Raw genomic sequence first — 24,544 nt, 5'->3', positions numbered from 1 at the left:
AACCAAGCCTTGATACATACACTTTAACATGGCATGATAAATACAATAACAACAAAGACATTATTGACCCAAACAGAGAAAAATTCAACAAGCTCATTCCAAAAGTCATGGAAAATTCTACAAGTAATTTCACATACAGAAGCACATTGAATATTCAAATGAATAATAACCTTGACAATTATGACATTGCAATAGACATGCCAAATCAAAGCAAAGCAACATCCTAATTACGCTTTCAAAAAATACACAATGATGCCAAATAATGATTACTACATTAAGTTTAGAGCATTGAACAACAACCAACGATTGATTGTTGAAGACATAATGCCCATCACAAACATTCCATCTCTTCTTAACACGAAATGTAGGAACTGGAAAAACATTCACAGTCCTAATAATAGTGCAAGCACTTTTGCGAAATTACTCGCACAAAGAAACAAATAACATAGAATCCCCAAAAGTTCTTCTCCTAGCATATATGGGAAAAGCGGCTTTCAACAAATTTGGTGGAACCACAATACATTCAGCACTACATCTGCCTCTAATGGCATCACATCACACAAGCCTTTCTAGTGAAAAATTATAAGAATTGTCACAATTATACAAAGACCTTCAACTTGTAGTCTTTGATGAAGTATCATTAATAGGACATTCCACATTAGTTGCCCTGATATGCGTCTTCGCGAAATCAAATACAATCACAAGGAACCCTTCGAAGGAGTTGATATTCTACTATGTGAAGACTTGTGCCAAGCTAGTCCAACAAAGGATTCGTGGCTATTTGTCGATCAATCAACACAAACAGCTATGCAAAACTCGTTCTGGAAGGAGAACGTCTTCCAATATGAATTAACAGAACAAATGCAACGAGAGAACTCCGAATACATTCAAATACTCAATAGAATAAGAACAGGAGATTATACAACAAATGACATTTCTTACATTAACGAAAACTATCATAGACAACCAATAAAAAAAGAAAATGTGCCACACCTATTCTACACTAATGCCTTCAAATATGCTCATAATGATGAAGTATTCCAATTACTCAAAGAAAATCCTCATATTCTTAAAGCAATAGACAAACGCCACAAGACATGTAGCAAAACAATAACAATACCTACCAATCCAACAAACACAACAGGACTACATCAGAAACTCCAACTAAAGCCAGGTATGATAGTCGAAATATGTTCAAGAAGTCTTGATATCCTTGAATGGGTTGGTAAATGGTGCTATGGAATTTTAAAAAATTCCACCATAACAAGTGGACAACAAGTTGTTTTGATTTTATTCAACAATCCATCCATAGGAAGACAAACCCGAACCAACTTCACTCTCTACAATGTCGACATTCCAAAACAATGGACACCAATCATTCAAATCACAAGAGAATTCCAAATTGGCAAGAACCACTTAAACGCACACAATTTCCAATCCAACCAGCAGCTGCTAGGACAATCCACCGCTCACAAGGCTTATCAATGGATCAACTTGCTTTTGACCCATCAAACATAAAGTCGCATGGATTGACATACACAACACTATCACATATAAGAAACCCAAAAAACCTTTACATCATCAAGCCATTGCAACCCAATCACATCAAAGTCGACAAAAACATCTTGAATGAAATGATTAGACTAAAAACCAAAAAAAAAAGGAATACCCTTCAGAAGAACTTTTCGACAGAAGACCAACACATCATGACATTGCAATCACTAAATATGTGGGCCTTTAACTCCCACCAAATAAACATAATAAACGACAAAAGCCTTTTAACAATCCTATGTCTTCAAGAATTGCATAACAAAACAACAACAATGACCTTGCTAGGTTTCACATGCTTGCAAAAGACATATGGAGTAGGAATTGCAACATGTTACAAAGATAACCTCCAACTCATTCAAGAAGATCATATTCACAACCAAGGAGCTGAATGCTATCTTACAATCTTTAAAACAAAAACATCAAAAAAAATTGCAGTGATTAATGTATATAACTCCCCATTAACAAAAACAACTACACTACTTAAGTCTCTACAAACAACACTAGAAAAAATAGATGATGGTACAACAACAACAATCATAGGAGATTTTAACAGTATTTCAAACATCAACAACAAACTCTTCGACTTTATGAATCAAAGAGATTTCACTAAATTTATTCATCAACCAACTACTATTCATGGATCAACTATAGACCACATATGGACAAACAATTACAAGCAACACTATATATTTGAAACAAACTTCATTTACTGGTCCGATCACTCACTACTATACACTACCATACATTAAAACATACTATACAATGTTCAATGTTCTCTTAGAGGCAGGCCTTATGAATGTAATTCACTTGTTCTTGATATTGATCCTTTGGAGGTCATGTTTGAGGCAAGCAAGCTCCACCACTTGCATGCCACCAACACCATTCTTCAAAGCTTGCGCGAAAGACATCTGTCCTTCTGTCAGAGGTTCATTTTCTTCGTCAATTCTTGCCGAAATTTCCACTGGGGACTGCTGGCGGTGCTTGTCCATGGGCATCTCGAGCCATTGTGGTGGAGAGCTCGAGTAGCTCCAACCCTAACCCTCATCTCCATGTTGGCGCAAGACCCATTGTTGTGTCTTTTCACTTGATGGACGTCGTTAGGTGTAATTCATTTTTATTTTTTATTTTTTTCTTGGTTCTCTATTCATGTCAACTTGTTGCACAAATCAACAAAATTTTCTTGGTTCATTTCTTCATTTTTCTTGGTTCTCTATTCATGTCAACTTATTGCACGAATCAACAAAATTTTCAAAATCATGCAACAGGTGAACAGCTTTCCAACCCATATCGTACGCAACATCTTTCACCTTTCTTTTTTTTAATTATTTTTTAAAATTTTGTATATCTTCCAACCTATTGTGTGAGCGTAACACCTTCCAAAAGCTTCTTTGCTTTTAGTTTTCTAAACTTTTCAAGATTTCTCAAAAAAAATTTCTAACTTGAAAAATTCTCTTCACGTATTGCATACGCAACAACTCCAGTTTTTGGGCTTTTTCAAATTCCAACCTATGTGAGCAATAACTTCAAAAACCTTGCTTTTCTTTTCGCTTTTAAAAAGATTTCTAAATGAACTCTCCTAACCTATTGCGTACGCAACAACTCCAATCCTTTGCGATTTTTCAAATTTTATAATATTTTTGGAAAAGTCCCCTAACCTATTGCGTATGCGACAACTTAGAAAATATTTTTTGTTTGGATTTCAAAAACGCTTTATCAATAATATTATAATATAATATAATGATGTATTAAAAGTTATATATAAAAATATATTAAAACAAAATATAGTCTATACAATTATATAAACATGATATATTTATAAGAAATTATTTTTTTAATTTATTAATATTATTTATATAAAATAAAAAATTAAATATATAAAGAAGTGGCTTTTCTATCTTGGCGGTCCAGGGGTAGGAGAGACTCAGCAATGTTGTACATATCTTCAACAAATATGTGGAACAGCTTCCGGATAAAATGGACAAAGATGGACTAGGAATCAGTGTACCCAACAAGGTAACCAAACCACTATGGCCTTGCTTTTAATGAAGCTTTTAGTAGTTGAGACTAGCCTAACTTAACATTTTGAAGTTGTTAAACCATTAATGACACCTTTTACCCAGAAAGCCCTTTGGACCCAAAATAAGTACCAATGATCTTGGCTCTTTGGACCCAAAATACGCTCTCAATACGCTATACAATGGTTTAAAGACACAATTACAGAACTCAATCTTATATTGCTTTTTTTTGTCCTTCCCCCTTCCATTGACATATGCATGGCCAACTATGAGAACACATCTAGCCATGCACTACGCTACCAGGCAATAGGGGCTTTGCAAAGGAATCAAATGCAAGCTATCAACAACAAATGTCAAGTACTTGAGCTACGAGTGCTATAAAGTAGTATTACTCTTCTAGTACTACAGTAGTTAGATGATGATCATCCAAACTTCTTATATTAATGTTTTAAGTCTTATATTATTAAAGCAGTATTGTTGTTCTATTATTAAAGGAGTACTAGTGTTCTACTACTACAATAGTTAGATGATCATCTAACTATTGTAATAATAGAACAATAATAAGCGGTAATAACTATTCTATTACTGCTAATTAATAATTCGACTGGTTTATTTATTTATTTGAAAAGTATTCTATTAATAATATAAGAATGATCTAACTATTGTAATAGTAGAACAATAATAAGCAGTAATAACTATTCTATTACTGCTAATTAATAATTCGGCTGGTTTGTTTATTTATTTATTTATTTAAAAACTATTCTATTAATAATATAAGAATCATCTAACTATGAACCGTAAGACTACTTTAGTGATGATTATCACCCGTTACTGAAGGAACAGACAAGCAACATCGCTCTAATTTTCTCCCGTCCATCCACTTTTTGACGAATCACCGACCAGCAACATCGCTCTTAATTTCTTGAATTGTTTTTGAAGGAATTCGGGCGGCACACGGGATCGTGATGAACGATTCCTGGAGACGGATATGCAGCAGCCCGAAGATGACGAATCAGCTTATTATTCTGCATTCCGAAGTAAGCGTAATATACGTTTGGGAAGTAGCCTGCACGCCAGGCAAGCGACAAGATGTCCTATAATTATCAGATTTGACATTAGCTGCAGGCGGTCGTTGTGGTGGGCGATGATCGATACAATGTTCAGCAGAGTTGCTAGAATTGGAGCACATGAGTGCCGATCGTCAAGCGTGATATTCGTCGGAATTGGTGGTTCTGGACCCTGGTGGATGATCTAATTTTGCAGGAGCAAGATCAGCGGGAATTAGCTGAGCCTTGCACACCACGTCGGGTATGATATCAATTGGTCATCATAAGTGATGATGATAAAGAGTGATGTCTCAGATGTTAAGTAGTGGGTTTTAGCGGCTGTGCGAAGACACTAGCTCTTGGTGGAGGCTAGCGAGCGTGCGAAGCGAAGCTTCATTCATCCGACGGGATCAGAATGTGTGCAAACAGCATCACGTCGAACGATTTATAAACTCCTCTCACGCCCCGATTTGTTGCAAGTTTGCTTGCCGCGGAGAAAATCGTGGCAGTGTCACTGCCGTGTTGCCCCGCGACCGATCTCGATGGAAATTCGCTACATTCTGCTACAGGTTAGTGCAGTGTCATGGCTGCAATATTAATTAAACTCATTTGGGATTCTTTTGCATAGAATGAAAACCCAGTTCCCCCAGTTGTTCCCCTTCTAATGCTCAACTCATTCTTATGCAAAACATGTACTAGCGTCGAAAGGAACAAGCAATTGTCGTATTGATTGATTGTTTGTGGGAATATGGGATATGAACTAGTGAAGTGTCCGTCCGCGTTACGACAATCCGAAGGATGAGGTGCGTCTAAGCTAGGTTGCAGAAATTTTGACGTGAGAGATGCTGGGAAGCCACCGATTGATCATTGCAGTATGAACCCAAGAAAATGGAGAAACAATCCGTCAAGCATGCCTCCAGAATCTGTCTATTCCGTCAAGAATTCCCTCCAGAATCAATATGTTCCGTCGGAATCAAACATGATTCCGTTTTTCTTGCATTGCATGAACTTCACGAAAAATATGCCACGTTGGGATATTTAGAACTTCACCTTGCTATGTCAATAAAGCTCCACCTTCAACGAGTTTCCCATGAACATTGTGCACAAGATCAATGGTTGAGATGCCAGCTCTGTGGCTTAGAGTACGTCATGGTACAAGGCTCCTAAAAACTGAATCTCACCCATTGGATGTGTAAAACCTACAGAAAAGGAATTATAAACTACAAAGATTGGTAGAATCATCCGTGCTTGGAAGCGGGGCGTACTTTCTACGACCACCAAAGGCGGCTGTCCTTTTCCTAGGGGGGAAAGGTGTCCTCCCCCATGAAAGTGAGCAAGTCGTAGGTGTTCAATCCAACGGGTCAATTTTTACTTGAAAACACTGAAAATCTAGTTTTTCTTTAGTGATTAGTGACTTCCTAGGTTACCCCCTTGCCATTGTGAAAGTCCCTCTTTATATCTTCATTCTAACCCTTTGCAATTTCATTTGTGCTTTAGATGTGAGGGTGGTATATACATTGAAGGTGTTTACTAAGTTTAGATGTGGCAAACATATCCACTACCTAGACTTGATAGGTAGCCTATCACAAATATATTTGGGGTGTGGATGAACAAGTGGAATGCAAGTTGCATGTAGTGGAGAAATCAATGCAATGAATTGCAATTAGGCTCGGTTCAAATGGGCAGTAGCCAAACCTCATTTGGAGGATTGCCACCGTAGTGTCACATTTAGGTAGGGCGGATGTCTAACAGTAGAAATGGAACTTTATTGACTGGTGCTTGGGAATAAACTATTATAATTGCTTCGGAGGTAATAGACTAGTGCTAGAGGGGTTGTGTGTGTGGATGAACCCTCCTTTTGCTGGACATGCAAAATCTCTAACTATTTCATGCCATATCAATGCATGCTCCTTTGAGATGGGCAACATCCGCCTTGTTTGAATTGGTGCCCTTAGAGAACGCTCCCACATGGGCGAGAATGCCCAAAAACTCCAAAGCCATGCTCGTTCTCACGACTCGCCAACGTAATTGCCATGCCCCAATCTAGCACTGCAGCGCCCTATTGGAGACGGGTCTCTTCTCATTCTCACCGGGCATGCTGGGGCTACCTTTGCTCCTGCCAATCCTATTTTCCTCTTAGAATGATGGGGAGCTTGTGAGTTGCGTGAGCATTCATGCTCCTAGTTTGAATCATGGGAACGTCTGCCCACGAGAGTGACTCCCAAATCTTAGGGGGGACATTTCCGCTCGACTCTAGGAAGGCGGAAAGGCCTCATAAAGGAAAGATGTGAAGCACAAGCATGAAAGCAAAAGCTGAATAGCATATGGCAACATCCGAGAGTGCACTCTCAATATAATCAACCACAAAAAAAAAAAAAAAATAATAATAATAATAAACCACCAAAATGTAGAAAACCACTATAGTCAACCTTTCTATATATATACATTACACGCTGGCATTATTATAATATAAGTTCGTATAAGTTGACGAGTTGCACTAGAATCAAGATTCGTTAAACCAAAAAATTCAACAGTTGGTGAGTTGACGAACAATTTCTGTTATAGTGTCTCAATTTTCAACGTTTCATTCAACGCATACGAATAACAACAAAAGTTCGTCTTTCATTTTTTTAAAAACAAACAACAGCTGACGGTCGAATTTCCGTCGCTTTGGTGACCACTAAATTTCCGTCACTTTGCGCCTGAATTCTCAACGCTGTTCGTGCGTCGACGAACAAATTTCTGTCACTTTTACGCAGCATCGTCTCATTGCGTGATTACGAAATGTCAGTCGTTTTGGACTGCTAACGATATTTCTGCTCGAGAATTGACGAACAAATTTCCGTCCTCTTAGTTGCGTGCAGATCGAGACTCCGAATTCTCAACGTTCCAGTGGCCTGATCATGATTTCATTACAACAACAACAACTCCGTTCGTGAGTCGATGAACTTGGCGCATCGCTTATTATCAAAATTCTCAAGGTTTCAATGCGCGATCACAACAACAAGAAATTACAATTCTGTTCGTGAGTGACGAAATTCTTTCTGTCCAAGTTACGCACGAGATCGATTATCTAAATTCTCAACGTTGCAACGATTAATCCATTACACAACAGATTACGAACACGCAAATTTTCTGTTTCATCCCACGCAGATTGTGAACCTCCGAATTACGTCGTCACATGCAGTCATGATTTGTGCCGATTGAACGACGAAGAAAAAGCTCCGGAAGGATCCTTACGTCGTTAAATCGACCGTCCATCCAAACTACAAAACATCCAAATGTTTACAATATACAATCGATCTCTTTTTGTCCGATCTTCTAATTCATCTTGATCAAAGTCTGCCAGCTATAATATTGCCGTCGACAGTTATCATCTGTCGATCGTCTCCCACAGTGCACGGAATGTTCTTCCTCATCATCTCCATCGCGACGTGTATAATATATCTTTCGCATCGGAACCTTCGCCTTGATTCACGCGTCTTTTGTCTCTCGCAACAATTGTCGTAACCATAGCCTCAGCTGCAGTTTCTCCCCACTACCACCTCTCCTCCGATCCCTCCTTCAACTTAATTCCAGCTTTCACACGGCCATCCCTCGCACTGTTCACAGCTTCTTGGCCCACAATTTGTGATTCCGTTTCCCCCCCTCCCCCCCCATCTCTTCCTGTACATTTCTCCTTCTTTCCCTGATCACAAACCTTGTCGAACGCCTCTTCTTCAACATTCTGCTCTCTTCCCTCCCGTCTTGCCGACGCCTCTTCTTCAAAAATCCGCGCCCATCCCGTCCCTAGTTTTTCGAGCCTAGCTGCACTCGAGAAACTTTGGGTGATCTACACGGGGCCCACCAGCCGCGAGGTTCAGTTTGTGCGGCAACTTACAATATATGGGCGCTGGCTGCAGAAGAAAACAGCTTCCTGAATGAGAACTAAGTTTGAAAACGAGATCGGAAGATGAGTAGCGGAGTAGACGAAGTAGAAAACGCTCCACTCAAGCAGCGAACCAATTCACTCGGAGTATCGGTGGTCCAGATGGCAATATTACTCAGATGGAGGACTAGTTTATGCAGCTTACTGTGTGTAGTGACGATGATCCCTGCGATAGACGCGGCAACTGCTCCTGGAGATGGTAATGATCGTCCCCTTGACTGCAACTGAGTAATTTCCTTTTGCGTTCTTTACCGATGACGATTTCCTTTGCACCTTTGCGTCATTATGATAAAGCATTAACTTAGAGGTCCGTAAAACTTTGTTCCAAGTTCCAAGTTCCAACCATCTTGATTTTCATATGAATACTATTTCCTGAGAGATTGCACAATGGGGGGAATTGACCGCAGTTGCTGCATTAAAGGCCTTTCACAACATGATCCAAGATCCAGCAGGACAGCTGCACAATTGGGAGGGAGACGACCCCTGCGCTGATCAGTGGGAGGGGGTTTTCTGTAGCCTTTCAATCGACGGAACCAGCACTGTAACAGAGCTGTATGTCCTGTCCATCCTGAAGGATATTTCACGACAAGAGAAATTTGTCTGGCTTCGCTTTGATTTTGCTAGAGCTGTGCAAGGTTAGTTGTCCGAGTCGGAAGGTTTAACGAGATCTACTGCTCTTCAGGCGCTTACTGAACCACAATCTGAGCGGATCACTGGCGCCCGAGTTGGGTAATTTGAGCAGTTTGCAAATACTGTGAGTCTCCTGTCCTTATAAGTGCAAAGAACTCTTAGACTTGTGTTTAGCAGCACCATGATCTACAGGCCTCCGTGCGCAGGGATCTCATGTGGAATCAGATAACAGGCAGTATTCCACCAGAACTGGGAAAGTTGAAGCAACTCAAACTGATGTAAGTACTACTATCTTCTACCCTTGAGGGAGTGCTCCTGTCAAACAGTTACATCAAACGAAGAGTTTGGATGAATACAAATCCACAGCGCGTTTTTTGTTTTAGCTGAGCATTTTGTTGTGTTTCACATGTGGAAGGAAATTTAGTAAAGTATGACCTTTTGGTTGCCCAGGCTACTCAATGGGAATTATCTGACAGGCTCTATTCCAGAAGAATTAGGGAACCTTGAAGTACTGGATCGGTTTCAGATTGATTTGAACCAGATATCAGGACCTATTCCTACAAGTTTCAAGAACCTCATAAGCGTAAAGCACCTGTAAGTGGCTGAAATTTTCTCCTAGACCAAAGGAATTTATTTGCATGAACACATTATTACGTTTTGTCTAGAACCTTATAGACATCATAGGGCCAATGCGATTTTGCAGACTTTTCCTTCTTTTTGTGTTTCAATGTCTCCGTCCTTTCAAGTGTGGCTGAGGTGAGTGGCTCTTCATTACAAACAGGCATATGAATAACAATTCTCTGAGTGGAAGCATTCCTCAGGAACTTGGAAGCCTTCCTACACTCTTACACCTGTAAGTCATTCCTGTATTTGTTCCACAAAAAAGTGGAGAAATATGCTTTCACAGCAACTACTTCAATGTAGTCTAGAGATGGTCATTCGCATCTTTCCCAATGAAATAGTATTGGCCCCTTTTCAGGCTACTTGACACCAACAATTTGAATGGAACAATCCCGGTGCAGCTAGCAAGCATCTCAACCTTACAAATATTGTGAGTAGAGCTTCTGCATCTGCCTCAGGCTTTCGAAATCACGATTGTGGTAAACTATTTACATTATGGTGGTCTCTGCGCAGGCAATTGGACAACAATGGATTTACAAGTGCAACAATTCCAGAGGAATTCAGCAGTATGCGTAATCTCACTAAACTGTAAGCTTAAGTCGACCATAAGAGCATTTAACTATGGCCTAATTTGTACAGATGTCGGCTTCAGCTAATGGAATTGAATTGCCTTCCGTGCAGGAGCCTGAGAAATTGCAGTCTTCAGGGACCAATTCCCGACCTTAGTCATCTGTTGAAACTTGAATACCTGTAATTGTGATCTGTAAAAGCTCTCTTGTAGTCTCCTTTTGTAATGGCATTGACAATATTGTGGCTTTGCATTGAATACATCCATTTTGGAGAGACATTAGCTTACTACAGATACAATTGATGTACAGCATTTGTTCAATTGGCTACGAAAACTTAACACAGTTTTATCTTTGTGTGCATGCAGAGACCTGAGCCAGAATCAGCTGGAAGGACAATTACCATTGTACTTGTCTCAAAGCGTGACCACGATGTAAGTTATTCATACCATGCTTACCTTATAGCTCTTTAATGGCCAATCTCGATCATCCTTACCTAGACAAGAGAGTTGCTTTTATCTATGAAAATTCAGGTTCTGTAGGACAAAATAACTGATAAAACTAAGTCAATAAAGACTTTAGCACTATTTGTGTTGCTTAAACATGTTCAAGGCATGGCTGGCAACAACAAACTTAGGTGCTTACTGTCGTCAAAGAGTATATCAGTACGTGCTGTAACTATGCTTAATCAAAATTTCCCTCCTGATGCCTATCTTCTGCTTCATTGTGTTGCTTTAGCGACCTGTCTTCAAACTCGCTTAATGGGAGCATACCAGATAGCTTTGGAGGCCTTCCAAATCTACAGCTTCTGTAAGTTCACTTTCGTTCCACACTTTGTGCAGTGGATATTGGTGGGCAACTAGACTTGATGCAAGCTTTTTTAATGTTAGGAGCATAGCCTTATAAACCCCTCAGCCTTTTTCATGCCCATTTAGGACTGTCCCAAGCTTTTATATATAAAGCTTTTTCAAGGGTGTCTGCATGAAACTAAGCAACTTGTTCTGCTGATCCTCTCTTCAGGGACTTAGCGAACAATAACTTTTCAGGGCCCATTCCGCTGAGTTTGGGCGCAGGAGGTTATTTGAATTCCTCAAATGCCGAAATCTTATTGTAAGCACTCTCTCTCTCTCTCTCTCTCTCTCTCTCTCACACACACACACACACACACTCTCACTCAGACATGAATCACATAGAGTGATTAAGGGGAGTAGATGTATTCAGAATGCATGAATTCGTAATACGTCTAATTGGTGTGGCATCGGAATTTATGCGCATTTTCGCGAACACTAATCTTTGGATATAAGCCTGCTTTTTGGCAACCGAGCTGATCTGCACATTCATATGCGCATATATTATCTTGGTATGCAGGAACTTCCAGAATAATTCGCTTTCTTCCTTACCAACGGACTTGACAAACGCCGTCAGGCTTCATCCAAGCCTTTATGTCTGGTACGTTATCTCCATCTACATAGGCTCCCAGTTGTTGTTGATGATACATAGACAATCGATTATGTCTACTTTACATCGTTTTTTCCCCAAGAAAATGTCTTTTTCTTTACATGAGGAATACTAGCCAAATACTTACTGCTATGGCCTGGCACAGTCATATTGCGACAGAGGACAAACAAGCAAAGAGGTTCCGTATTAACACGTGGTGCTGCCGCTGTTGTTGTCGTGTAGGGTTCATGGCAATACCGCAATATGCAATAGTAGCGACTCGTTGATTCGTAGGCTCTGCAAGCTCCATCACGATGTCTTCTACGCGGAAAGCATGGGAGCAGATAACAACTATAGCCCGTCGTGCGACCCATTGACTTGTTCATCAGGGGAAGAACCCATTCCTGCGGTCTTTTACAAACAAGGTCTGTGCAGGTGCGCCATGCCGATCATCGTTGGGTATCGGTTAAAAAGTCCTGGATTCGCTTTCTTCACTCCTTATATTCAAGGATATGAACAGTGGATTGCAAGCGGACTCCTCATCTCTGCAAACCAAGTTTATGTAGACTCGTTCACGAAAGAACCAGGGCCTCGGTTTGCGACTGTTCTAAAGGTTTTTCCGCCAGTTGATGGCGACCGAATTTTCAATGAGAGCGAGGTGATGCGGATCTATGCCCTTTTCAGCGGGTGGAAGCTCCCTCCCAATGATTTGTATGGTCCCCAAGAACTCATGTTCTTCAACTATTCCCTGTATCAAGGTATGAGTGATGGAGATGGCACCCGCTAAAAATGCGAGACTCCTTTGGTTGAAGTTGTTTCTGAGTTCTGAGGTGTCCAATGTGTCTAGAGGATGGGATTGGACTGTGTTAGATGGAATTCGTGACGTGATAGATGGGTTTCATGCAGTTTCCTTGAGTTGAGTTGCAGAAAACTGATTCATGACGCTTCTCATCATCGCAGCGGACCTCAGCTCTCTAACATCGTACCAACAGAATTGGCGAGTAATTACGGCCGTCCTGTCGAGTTGTGTCCTAGCTACGGCAGCCATTGTTGCATCAATCGTAGCTTTTGTGATGAGGAATAGGTGGAAGGGTCGAAGGCTAGTACGATCGAGGTCAACAGGTAAGAACTCGCGGCATCGTGATATCACACAGAGACATCATGATTCTTGCAGGTCAGATGAGTTCTCAACAGGAACACGCATGTCAACTGTTAGGATGCCCATTGCTTATCGTTATCAAAAAATTACTCGTCGTGGGCGCAGGTAAGAGTGGATTCAGGAGCGAAAGGCTTCTCAAGGTGTCAGGAGTGAGAGATTTCTCACTTCAGGAGCTAGCTGTTGCTACCAACTCGTTCAGCAAAGCAATGGAGGTTGGGCAAGGGGGCTACGGCAGGGTATATCGTGGGGTGCTGGCCGATGGGCAAATTGTGGCCATCAAACGATCCAAGGAGGGATCCCGTCAAGGAGCCGACGAGTTCTACACTGAGATTGAGCTCCTCTCTCGTATCCACCATCGCAATCTCGTCTCGCTTGTGGGCTATTGCGTTGATCAAGATGAGCAGGTGACTAATTCCCTTGTCAAATTTCATTCTTTTGCCCAGTTCAAGTTCAAGTCCGCAGAATTTCTGTCACATACTTAAGATTACTTCGCAGCAGAAGTGGAATTCAGTAAAAGTGCTCTCGCATACTTGCATTAACTCGAAGCAGAAGTGGAATTCTGTACGACTTTGCATTTAAGTAGAAGACGTATAGACATTGTCAACTCTTTCTTTTGCGCAGTGGAATCTGAAACAGTGCGAGTATTCTGTAAAAATCTGCATATTATGCAAGCTCAATTTGAATAAAATCGTATTCCTGATCCATCACACTTAAATCACAGATGCTCGTCTACGAGTACATGCCCAATGGCACTCTCAAAGACCACCTTTCAGGTAAAGACTAGCATCTTTACTCATCTCCCTCCCTTTCTTTATTTGGTTTATGTTTACATTGAGCATGGGTTCTGAGGGAATGACGAGATGCAAGGCACAACCTGCTTCAGTGAAAGAGCTCATGGATGACGGATGCACAAAATTTCCAGAACGCTTAGAATGGGCTCTGAGCAAAGACAAAATGGCCACTAACTAATTTGATACTACTTTAAATGGAGGTAGTCACAATGTGATCGAGGTGAAAGGAGGTGACCATCGAGAGAGCTAGCTCAGGAGGGGGGGTAGAACTGATCTTGTGATTAGAAATTGCAGCAATATCCTAATTGAGGTTGATTAGGCAGAGAGAAGGGCATACTTGAGCATGGGTGGTGCATCCTTCAAAATTTATGCTCAGCCAGCCAGCGTTAAATATATGCTAATATGTTTGTTGATGATGAATCAGGCAATTCTTCCTGCAAAGGCACCCTCGACTTTGTCACTCGAGTGCGTATTGCCATCGGCGCAGCACGAGGTATCCAGTACCTGCATAGCGAGGCCAACCCCCCCATCTTCCATCGTGACATCAAGGCCACCAACATCCTCCTAGATGACAAAAGGAACGCCAAGGTGGCTGATTTTGGGCTCTCCAGGCTGGCCCCAAATCCTGAGATTGAGGGCTCTGCTCCTGGCCATGTCTCTACTGTTGTCAAAGGCACTCCGGTAAATGCCACCTCTTGCACCAATCATCATCTTGTGTGAATCCTTTCTGATCTATTTGCATACATTCACCTATGCTGCTCTCTCCATTCAATCGATGGGGGCATTCCAGCTTTTGAGTTGCATCCAAAATCTGTGATTCTCGTGGGTTCCATTCTCTGTAGCTTTCTGTGACTCTTCAGAGTTTCATCCTCACCCTGAATATTCTGTGGGACTTAAAGTTTCTTGGCCTTTGGGATCGAAAACATGAATGTACCATAGACGTCCCATATCTGCATTGTTCGAGCTTTGTGGCTAATCCTGAATGTATCTCAGAAGCTCCTTATTGGATCAGGTCATACTTACAAGGGATACTGATGTTCTGTGCCTGCATCCTTCTAGGGCTATCTTGATCCTGAGTACTTTTTGACACACCAATTAACAGACAAGAGCGATGTCTATAGCTTTGGTGTCGTATTGTTGGAGCTTATAACTGGCATGCAGCCGATCGCAAATGGGAAAAATATTGTGAGAGAGGTATGTTTTTTCCTTGAAAATTTGTGCAATTTGATTCTATTTTCATGTTATGAGCAAGGAACCTGAGTATATAGGCAGTCTTTCAAGCTTGAAATGAGGCATACCATGCATACTATAAGGAAGACGGCAAGAAACAGAGGAAAAGCTCCCTGAAATATTAAAAGTGCACGAAATAGCCTAAAAAGGGGAAAACGAATATTATATGTGAGGACCAGAGTGATGATTGGCAACAGTTAGCAACAAAATGATTGTATATAATTTTTCTAGATTGATGAACAGTCTTGGAGAAATAGAAAGGCTGCTTGAAGTGAATGCAAAATGATTGCCTCGAAAAGTTACTTGTACAAATTGTTGCACTAAGACTCATGCATGCAGAACATACTCCAGACAATCATTGTGCTCGAGAGAGGTTCAAATAGATGAGACTGAATGAGGATCTGATTTGCATGATGCACAGGTGAAAACTGCGTACGACAGTGGAACTCTGCTCAATGCGGTTGATGCTGGGATGGGAACATACCCTGCTGAGGCACTGGCACCTCTGGTGAGGTTGGCACTTGCCTGCTGTAATGATGATACAAAGGGAAGGCCCTCCATGAGTGACGTGGTACGTGATCTAGAGAAAATATGGCGATTAGTGCCCTGGCCTGATTCAGGAGTCATGCCTATTGCTGATTCTGACTCCCCCACCAGCTTGAAGGACAGTACAGGATCCTCCCATAAATCTGCAGCATTTACAAAGTATCATTTTCTCTCTGGTGATGAAGACGCAAGTGATATTTTCAGTGAGAGTTTGCACACCAATGTAGATCCCAGATAGATTCATTATATGCTGCTGATTGAATTTGATACAAGGACTGTTGGTAAACCAGTGGTTCGGCCTTGATGCACTCTCCAAGACTGATGGTTGCAAACTTGAGAAAAATTTTAATGGCATTCCACCCCCACAACATTTTGCTCCCTTTCAACAAGGCTCTACCATTGGAGTCTTTCAACATTTTGCCCCAAGCAATCCTTAGCCTACTGGCTTGCACAACACCTGTACAGCTCCCATAAACAACAGAACAAGCTGCAGGGTGCCACCTGCTCTTAGACTAAACTGTATAGCAAGATCTACATGCACACATCCTACAGGTCCTCGGCTGGACAAATTTTTATTTGTTTGTATATCAGAGAATGAATTTCAGTTTATGTAATCATCCCGTGAATTTATTTTTGGAGCTTTTACTTTCTCCCAGCACATGAACAACACTCATTTCAGCTTCCATCCTGATTCAGATTTAGAGAGCACTTTGGCATAGAGTCGGTCAAACGGGTGCTTTTCAATGTGAAGAGCTGGCGTCCATGAAAGCTCCTTAATTAGCACTGTGAACATTTTACGAAGTAGATCCAACTGCACTAAATGCAAATTCAAGTCCTTCTTGCTAGTAAAAACTTTTAATCATCCTTTTTCCTTTCCACTGAACATCTAGCTTTCATTAATCCAAAAGGAAAAGATCAGATATAAAGTTCCAAAATTCTATCTATGAGGTATGTTACAAGCCAAACATCAACGGCTAAAGCAATTACAAGCTGATCTACTACACTACACTTAAAACTATCTTCGTTTGAACATAACAAAACTTGCCTAAGTCACAGTGTACGTTTTCTTCAAGAACCCACATCGCTCCCTCACAGATTTGTTCCACTTCTTATCCTTTTGCTTCTTTTTCATTCTATTGCAGGTAAACCAGATTCCATAAGGCGCAGCCCTCCTCTTCTAACTGCTAAACTGAGGGAACTCCCATGTCTTTACCAACCACACACCTCTTCCCTCAAAGTAATTTCAAACATTACATGTTTGCTTCCCCTAATGGCTTTCTCGATGGCTATACTTAACTCAATATTTGATAACATTCGCTTTACAATTCCAATGAGCATGATTCCAAGCCCAAGAGTTTTGCCTAGCCTAGCCTAACCGAACCAACCTAATATCATAGTTTAGCGTAGCCTAAGCTAACCTACGTTAGCGGGAGAGGAGAGGAGTGGACAGGGAGAAAGAAGGGGAGGTGAGGGGAAGGGGGGGGGGGGGGGGAGGGGATAGAAATGAGTGAGAGAGAGAGAGAGGAGAGCTATGTCGGATAAAGGGGAGGCTCAAGAGGAGAGCTCCTTACCTTGGGAGGAAAGTGCCACATTCTCAGTCATCTCCCCCACGTGGAGGGCTTAATCCATAACCGGTTTTTTTTTGGGAGGGGGAGGCAATCGAATACCAATTGGTTTTTTATTCTTCATTTAAGGGGAGGATGTAGATTATTTGATATTCATGAAACTTTGCAAATATCTTTTGATGAAAATTTTCTTACACTCTCAAAGTTTCATAACTATCGAACATGACTTGTATTTTGCCACATGCACATTTCCTCGTTTTTTATCATGCATGGTACATAATTGTCCAAATGCCATTGCAACGATATGTTTATACCATACCTATACTTGGACAATGATCAAGATACTTTATAGAATCCTTTAAATGAAGTAGCCCCTTGCAGATGCAAAGTTTCATAAGCTTTGAACATGACTTGTATGGGGGGACGTTCACAACTTCTCATGTTTGACATTTGTGCAACAGTATACTATATACTATATCTATATGCCCCATGGTCATTGAATCTTTACAAAGACCTTCAAATGAGCAAGGCAACAACACTCACAAAGTTTCATAAATATCCTATGTCACTTGTATGATGGGACATTTACATTTTCCAATCTTTGATCATGCATGTTGCATGAGTGCCAAAAAATTATGCTGACACCATAGCGTTATGTGTCCAATGGACATGAAACTTGGCAAAGACATTCAAATGGGTAAAGGTCCTACATTCTCAAAGTTTCATAAGGATCAAACATCACTTGTATAGTAGGACAGGCACATTTTAAATTTTCGAACATGCGTGGTGCATAATAGCCAAAAACTTGTGCATCAGGATGCTTATACCATAAATTTAGGTGTCCCAAAGATCTTAAATTCAAATAAATCCTTATACTCTAAAAGTTTCATAAGGATAATAAATCACTTATGCATTATCCACAGTAAAAGATGAGAAAAAATGCATATTGTGCCATGGAAATAATGTTGAGCTTATATTAAATTTTGCTAGTATATGCATCTCATCTAAAACAGCACTCATACCCATGTTTAAGTTTGTTGATAAGCCACCATATAAACATGCTTGATCTTTATGAAACTTTGTAGTTATTAGCACTTCACACATTAAAAAGACCATTGGACACCTTGACGTATGGTATAAGCATACCAATTTTATGGCAACTATGTACCATGCATGGTCAAAAATAAGAAAATATGCGCATTTCCTCATTTTTGACCATGCATGGTACATAAATGCCAAAAAGTTGTGCATTGGTATACTTATACATACCTCTATGTGTTAGATGTTCATGAAACTTAATCAATACCTTTAAGTAATCAAGGACTTATACTCATAAATGTTGATAAGGATCTAACATGACATGTCCCACCATTGTAAGTGATGTTCGATTCTTATGAAAATTTGCAACTATAAGGGCCTTACCCAATTGAAAGTCTTTGTAAAGTTTCATGACCATTGAATACATAGACCTATAGTATAAGCATACCGATGCACAATTTATTTATTTTCTTTTCCCTGGAGGAAGTTCTTTTCTATTAATGCTTGAGGAAAAAAACATACAAACTAGTAATCCATGTGGCATTGATCATGGAAGAAAGTACAAAGAAAATACTAATATTTCTAGCCCATTTTCACAAAACCCAACTCACTACCAAGGGAGTCTCTGAAACAAAGTCTGACAACTATGGTGGGGGAATATACATATTGTGAATACCTCGCTCTATGAATACATAGAAGATAGGTTCAAGCTAGGCCTTGTAGAAGCATGCTCCCATACCCAAGGAATAGAGGGATGTGAAAAGAGAAACAAAATGAGAACAAAGGGTTTTTGCAGAGAGCAATAGCCCCAAAAAGGCCCCAAACAACGGAGCTTGAGTAGGGAATAGATTCCCTACTTCAATCCTAGCATCTATCAGCCATCCAAGCTGGAGAACTACCTAAATAATTGCAAAAGACCACCTAACAAACTAGGGATAGGGGAGCAAGACCCCCATGATCGACAACAGAAGCACGAAAGTTAGGGGGAAGTAGAAGCCCGCTACTACCTATGAAATAATGATGGGTTGTGTTGCAAAAGGTGAGGTACTACACAAAGGCGTACTACAGACAAGGGAGGTGGGAGAACTTGCAAGGGGTAAGTGAGGTAGGGTGAGTAACTTGCGCAAGAGGAGGGGCAAGGGAGAGAGACAAGGATTGTTTTTTCATGTTAATTTCATTAATAAGCAAAAGTTTTATAAGCCTCATGAAAGTTTGTATGCTCGTATGAAAATAAAAGCTCAATACATTCGCCAAGATTTGAAACTAGGATTTTTCTTAAAAGCAAGTTTAACCTTCAACATTATAAAATTATAAATAAACTCCATGAAAATTCACCAAATCTTTATATACTAAATATATTAATGAAATATTGCTAGTATAGTAAATATATTTTTAGAGAGTTTTACTAGATCTCTATGCTTAAGCACCAAAAAGACTAGCACAATCAAGTCCACCTTAGTATTTACGTTTTATGTTTACTAGAATGATATTAATTTGGGGGTTGTATCGATGCTAAATATCGTTTTAATCTTGCATAAAATAATTAATACAATGTACTGTTGTTGCCAAGGTGTCATGGATAGTGCAAGTCACTCAATCTATATATGCTTGCAAGAGTTTTTTTTAAAATTAAGGTTGTAGAAACTTATAATAGACCTTCAAAGTGAATGGCTACATTAGACAAGACTTTACTCCATGTGCCAAGCATTACTATCTAACATAATAACGGCAAAATGGGATAATGCCATTAATGAAGTGAGTAGATATGCTAAACCTCTGTAGAATGGAGAATCACCTGGTAGCAGCTAGTGCAAGTTTCAACTAGCTAAACAATAATAAAAAATGAGATGTAGAATGGAGAATCACCTGGTAGCAATTACTGCAAGTTTCAATGGTGCTATTATAGAGATGTTATAGCATGCAAGCAATAGCTGACACCATTTCTAGAAATGAGAAAGCTAACTCCAAATCCTTGAGACTTAAATATGAGATGAGGTGGCTTAAGGAGAGTGATTTACCTTGTAACACCCATTTTCAAAACTATGAAAGGAATGATAGCAAGAGAGAATATTGATCGGGTAGAGGATGATACAAGGGGCTAGCATTTGAATTTGATTGTAACCAACCTTATTGAGGTTGAAGTGAGAACATTGCATAGCTTCTCAAAAAAAGATTCTGTTCAAAATCCTAGGATTATTGGCCAATTTTTAAAAGTAGTTTATTTTCTCAAAGGTCCATCTCCAAAAACAATCGATTCTAAAAAAGATGAAGACCATCCTAAGCACATATGAGCTTTGGGACACTGCTACTGGGGTGGATGTGAGGCCGGTTCCGAGACCGAATACAGCTAATGCAGGACAACAGATAGTACCAACTGCGAATGAGATTCTTGCATGGACAAGAAGAAATGCAGATGCGTTGTGTTCTATTGTCTGCAGTGTTAGTGATTCCATCATGGCGTTAATTCAACATGTCACCACAGCGGAGGAGGCATGGACGGTCTTGAAAAATCAGTGCGAGACCACGAATCAGACACGGATTCAAAATCTGGAGACTCAACTCGTGAATGAAAAGTTGTCTGAGTCTGAAGCTGCAGAGAAGTTCATCACCAGGGTGAAGAATCTGTGCGATCAGATGACTGCGATTGGCATCACCATCACCAATGAGAATCTAGCACGAAGATGCATACGGATTCTCCCACCAAAGCACGACGGTCTTGTTACGGTGCTGAATACGCAGAATAGAAATCCGCCCCTCAACTTTGAGGATTCTAGCACGATGCTTCTGGAGGAGGAGATGCGTCAAAAGAAGAGGACTGGAGAAGATTCGGCTTTCTGGACCGAATCAAAGAAAGGTAAGGGTAAGGACTCTAGTAACCCATCTTCTTCTGATGATAAAAAGAGAAAGAAGAAGATCAAGTGCTTCTATTGCAACAAGGCAAGGCACAAGCAGAATGAGTGCTGCAAGAAGATTGCAGATGAGAAGAACGAAGTGAAGAAAAGCCCAACAATAGCACTCAGGCAGTACCCATAGAGCTGTTCATCGCAATTGAGGAGATTTGCACGGAGGCAGTTCATGTACCTGCAGATGAACCTTGGATCATTGACAGTGGTGCATCGCGCCACATGACCAGTTGGAAGGATTGGTATACCTCTCTATAGCCGGTAGGGAATGACATCATGGTAGCAGTCGGCAATGATGCAAAATGTCTAGCAAAAGGAAAAGGTACGATTGCTCTCAAGTCAGATGGAGTTGTAAAACAGTTGTCTGATGTTCTTTATGTGCTAGATATCAAGAGGAACTTCTTGTCCGTATCTGCGATCACGGATCGGGACCTCAAAGTTCAATTCGATAAGAATGGTGCATAAATCCTTGATCTTTAAGGAAAGGTTGTTGGTAAAGGTACACGGCGCAACAACATTTACGAACTCTAAGCTTTCAGTGCTCAAGCGGATGTGAACACTAAGCTGTGGCATGAGAGGTTTGGTCATCTAAACCTTAGTTCTTTTAAGGAGATGCATAAAAGTGGAATGATTGCAGTCCTACCAGAAATTTCAGACCTGCCCGATGTATGTGAAGCTTGCATGATGGGCAAGCAGCATCGGCAGCCCTTTCCTAAAGAGGCCAGCAGAGCAAAGGCTCTTCTAGAGCTCGTTCACATGGACCTCTGCGGAAAGATGGAGACGGAAGCTTTGGGTGGTTCCTTCTACTTCATGACGCTGATCGACGACTACAGTAGAAGGATATGGATATACTTCCTAAAGACGAAAGACGAGGCTTTCAGTAGGTTCAAGGAATGGCATGTAATGGTTGAGAAAGAATCGGGGAGGAAGGTGAAGAAGCTGAGATCAGACAGAGGTGGAGAGTTCACATCGACTGAATTTGAAAGTTACTGCAAAGTCACAGAATCAAGAGGCAAAAACCCCCGCCACATACATCACAGCAAAATGGAGTAGCAGAATGCAAGATGCGCGTCATCTGCAAAATGGGCCGGAGTATGATGAAAGGAAAAGATTTGCCAAAGACTTTTTGGGCTAAAGCATGTAACACTGTGTTGAGATATCGAGCTCCACTCGCGATATGCCAGGGTGACTGTTGTGCATTTATGACACCGACTTGTTAGCTGGAGATGCGGTTGGTACACCGCCCACGAATAATAGCTGGATGACAGCTATCCTTATCTACACTAGTTCGTGGCTCACTTAGTATGCCACCTTAGTTAGTTGAGTTTGGTTTTGAGACCCACATATAGGGTTCTTCTATTTCTTTGTACTAGTGTTCTTTTGGCTTTCACAACTAAGAAGAGGAAAACTGTTTTCAGCCTCCACCTTTGTGTGTATTCCCCCATTGTGATTGTGAGAAAGGCTCAAGTGAGACTCCTTCCCTCTCTCCCACTATCTTCACATGGTATCAAAGCCTTGTTCGTGGTAAGGAGCTCAAGAAAGCAAGCCAAGTTCGTGGTGTCCTGGTAAGAGGACCAGTGTTGCTTTCCTATTGGGAGCAAATCTCTGCAGGTAGCACAGCCAGAAGTGCAAGAGTGCACTGTCTCAGATTGAGACGCCCTTCGCGGTGTGGCCAGAGCGCAGTATATGCTGCGGGATAGGGCAAAGCCCTGGGTGACGTTATTTTTCTGATTCGAGGTCATTTCGGGGCCCGTTTTGGAGACAGAAGTTCTCCGCAGGCACTCAGAAAAAGGCCCTGTTTTTGCTGTGTGACCACTGTTTTGCGGGTCGGTGAAAAGTTGCCGCAGAAATTGCATCGTATGCCTGTGTGCAGAGATATTAGGAGTTGCAGATTCATGCCTGTTGCCTGTTGATGCAAAATCGTCACTAGGAAGTGACTGTGTGGTGAAATACCACTTTCGTCAGTTTTGCAGATCTGCCCATGTGAGGCAAAAAGCTGTGTTTTTTGCAGTGACAAAATATTTTGCAGTGTTCTGTAATGGCATCTGATTCTCTTTCACAGATTGTCACTGAAAAGCTTGACAAGAACAACTTCCAGGCATGGAAGTTTAGAATGACGAATTTCTTGATGGGAAAAGGCTATTGGGAGTTCATTACAGGAAATGAAGAAGAACCTGTTCTTCCTAATGTTCCCAGTCAACAAGAAATGCAGGCATTCAAAGGACGGCATGAGAGAGCCAGGAAAGTTATGTACTGGCTGTCTATCAGTATTTCGGACTCCATGATTGTGCATATTCAAGATGCAAGTACGCCAAAGGAGGCATGGGATACTTTGGCAAAAATGTACAGCACAAATACGCAAGCCAGGAAAATGCAACTCAAACAGGAGTTGCACAATGTGCAGAGAGAAAATTTGAGCATAAATGACTACCACATGAAAGTGAAGAAAATTGCAGATGCACTTGCTTCCATTGGGTCGCCAGTGGATGATGACGATTTGGTCTCTGTGACCTTGAATGGTCTAGGAAAGGATTATGCACAGTTCCGGACATCCATTGCCGTCCGTGAAAAATTTCCTGATTTTGAGGAGCTGATTGCTCTTCTAATTTCTGAAGAGCAGAGAAATGGTGGTGCATCTTCTTCAGCAGGAACTTCAAAAGAAACTGTCTTCTACTCAAATGCTGGCAGAGGTAGAGGCAGAGGTAGAGGAGGCCGATCTGCAGGCCGTGGTAGAAATCAGAATATGCAGCAAACGCAAGAAAACCAGTCCTATGCAGGAGGACGTGGTAACTCTAGAGGCAGGGGGAGCCAAAGAGGCCGTGGTGGATGGCAGAGAAGCCAAAATGCAAACAGCAGTGTTGAATGCTACTATTGTGGCAAAATGGGTCATATGGCTAAGGACTGCTACAAAAAGCAGAATGACATTATGAATGGAAAATTGTAGCAAGGCAATTATGCATCTTCTAGCAGGCAGGGTGATGATAGAAATGAGCATCTATTTATGGTGCAGCATATGACCAATTCTGTGACAAGTGCAGAAGAACGAAATGATGTGTGGTATGTTGACTCAGGTGCGTCAAACCACATGACAGGTCATGCAGAATGGATGCAAGATGCAAGAAAAATGGAAAAACCAGGATTTGTGGAGACTGGTGATGATACTGCACATCCTATTGTGCAGATTGGCAAAATTCCTTTGTCTATGCAGGATGGGAAAAAGAAATACTTGTCTGATGTATTTCATGTTCCGAACATCACCAAGAACCTGGTTTCTGTTGGTCAGATGGTTGAGCAGGGCTTGCAGGTCAGATTTAATCCTCATGGATGTTTTGTTGAGGATATGAAAAATAATGGTCCCTTGATAGCAAAAGGAAAGAAGAAGGGCAGGATGTTTACGTTGGATGCAGACATGCCTGAATTGAGTGCAGCAATGTTTGCACATGGGACCGGTGTAGTTGCAGATATTGATATTTGGCACAAACGCATTGGTCATGTTAATATACAGCGACTTAAATCAA

At 41.0% G+C, this 24,544-nt stretch overlaps 1 protein-coding gene across 2 annotated transcripts; it reads left to right on the top strand.

Moving 5' to 3' along the window:
- Window positions 1–5,107: 5,107 nt before the first annotated feature.
- On the top strand, window positions 5,108–16,107 carry LOC147895345 (putative LRR receptor-like serine/threonine-protein kinase At1g06840). 2 transcript variants are annotated; one of them, XM_087384146.1, is made up of 22 exons: window positions 5,108–5,181; window positions 7,467–7,637; window positions 7,766–8,739; window positions 8,948–9,092; window positions 9,223–9,294; window positions 9,377–9,448; window positions 9,621–9,764; window positions 9,952–10,023; window positions 10,150–10,221; window positions 10,305–10,379; window positions 10,473–10,541; window positions 10,726–10,791; window positions 11,096–11,167; window positions 11,378–11,467; window positions 11,726–11,806; window positions 12,038–12,552; window positions 12,755–12,916; window positions 13,059–13,357; window positions 13,675–13,726; window positions 14,169–14,425; window positions 14,804–14,938; window positions 15,396–16,107. In XM_087384146.1, the coding sequence occupies exons 3-22, from the start codon at window positions 8,565–8,567 to the stop codon at window positions 15,756–15,758; spliced, it is 2,988 nt and encodes a 995-aa protein (XP_087240272.1). In that variant the 5' UTR covers window positions 5,108–5,181; window positions 7,467–7,637; window positions 7,766–8,564; the 3' UTR covers window positions 15,759–16,107. The 2 variants fall into 2 exon arrangements, with proteins under 2 accessions (XP_087240272.1, XP_087240273.1); XM_087384147.1 differs by having other exon boundaries at window positions 5,114–5,181; window positions 7,477–7,637.
- The last annotated feature ends 8,437 nt before the right edge of the window (window positions 16,108–24,544 follow it).

The sequence above is a fragment of the Dipteris shenzhenensis genome, chromosome 13 (genome assembly GCF_047967505.1).
Source record: "Dipteris shenzhenensis isolate YYH24624 ecotype China chromosome 13, Dip_SZ_1.0, whole genome shotgun sequence".
Classification (NCBI taxonomy): Eukaryota; Viridiplantae; Streptophyta; class Polypodiopsida; order Gleicheniales; family Dipteridaceae; genus Dipteris; species Dipteris shenzhenensis.
Note: the sequence above shows the minus strand (reverse complement) of the source record. Positions and strands in the feature narration are given on the sequence as shown.

Bases quoted from the DNA above. Each gene is read 5' to 3' on its own strand.
- LOC147895345 (XM_087384146.1), top strand. From the start codon at position 8,565: ATGAGTAGCGGAGTAGACGAAGTAGAAAACGCTCCACTCAAGCAGCGA. The intron at 10,380-10,472 runs GTAAGCTTAAGT...CCTTCCGTGCAG, and splicing joins ATGCGTAATCTCACTAAACT to GAGCCTGAGAAATTGCAGTC. The intron at 13,727-14,168 runs GTAAAGACTAGC...ATGATGAATCAG, and splicing joins TCTCAAAGACCACCTTTCAG to GCAATTCTTCCTGCAAAGGC.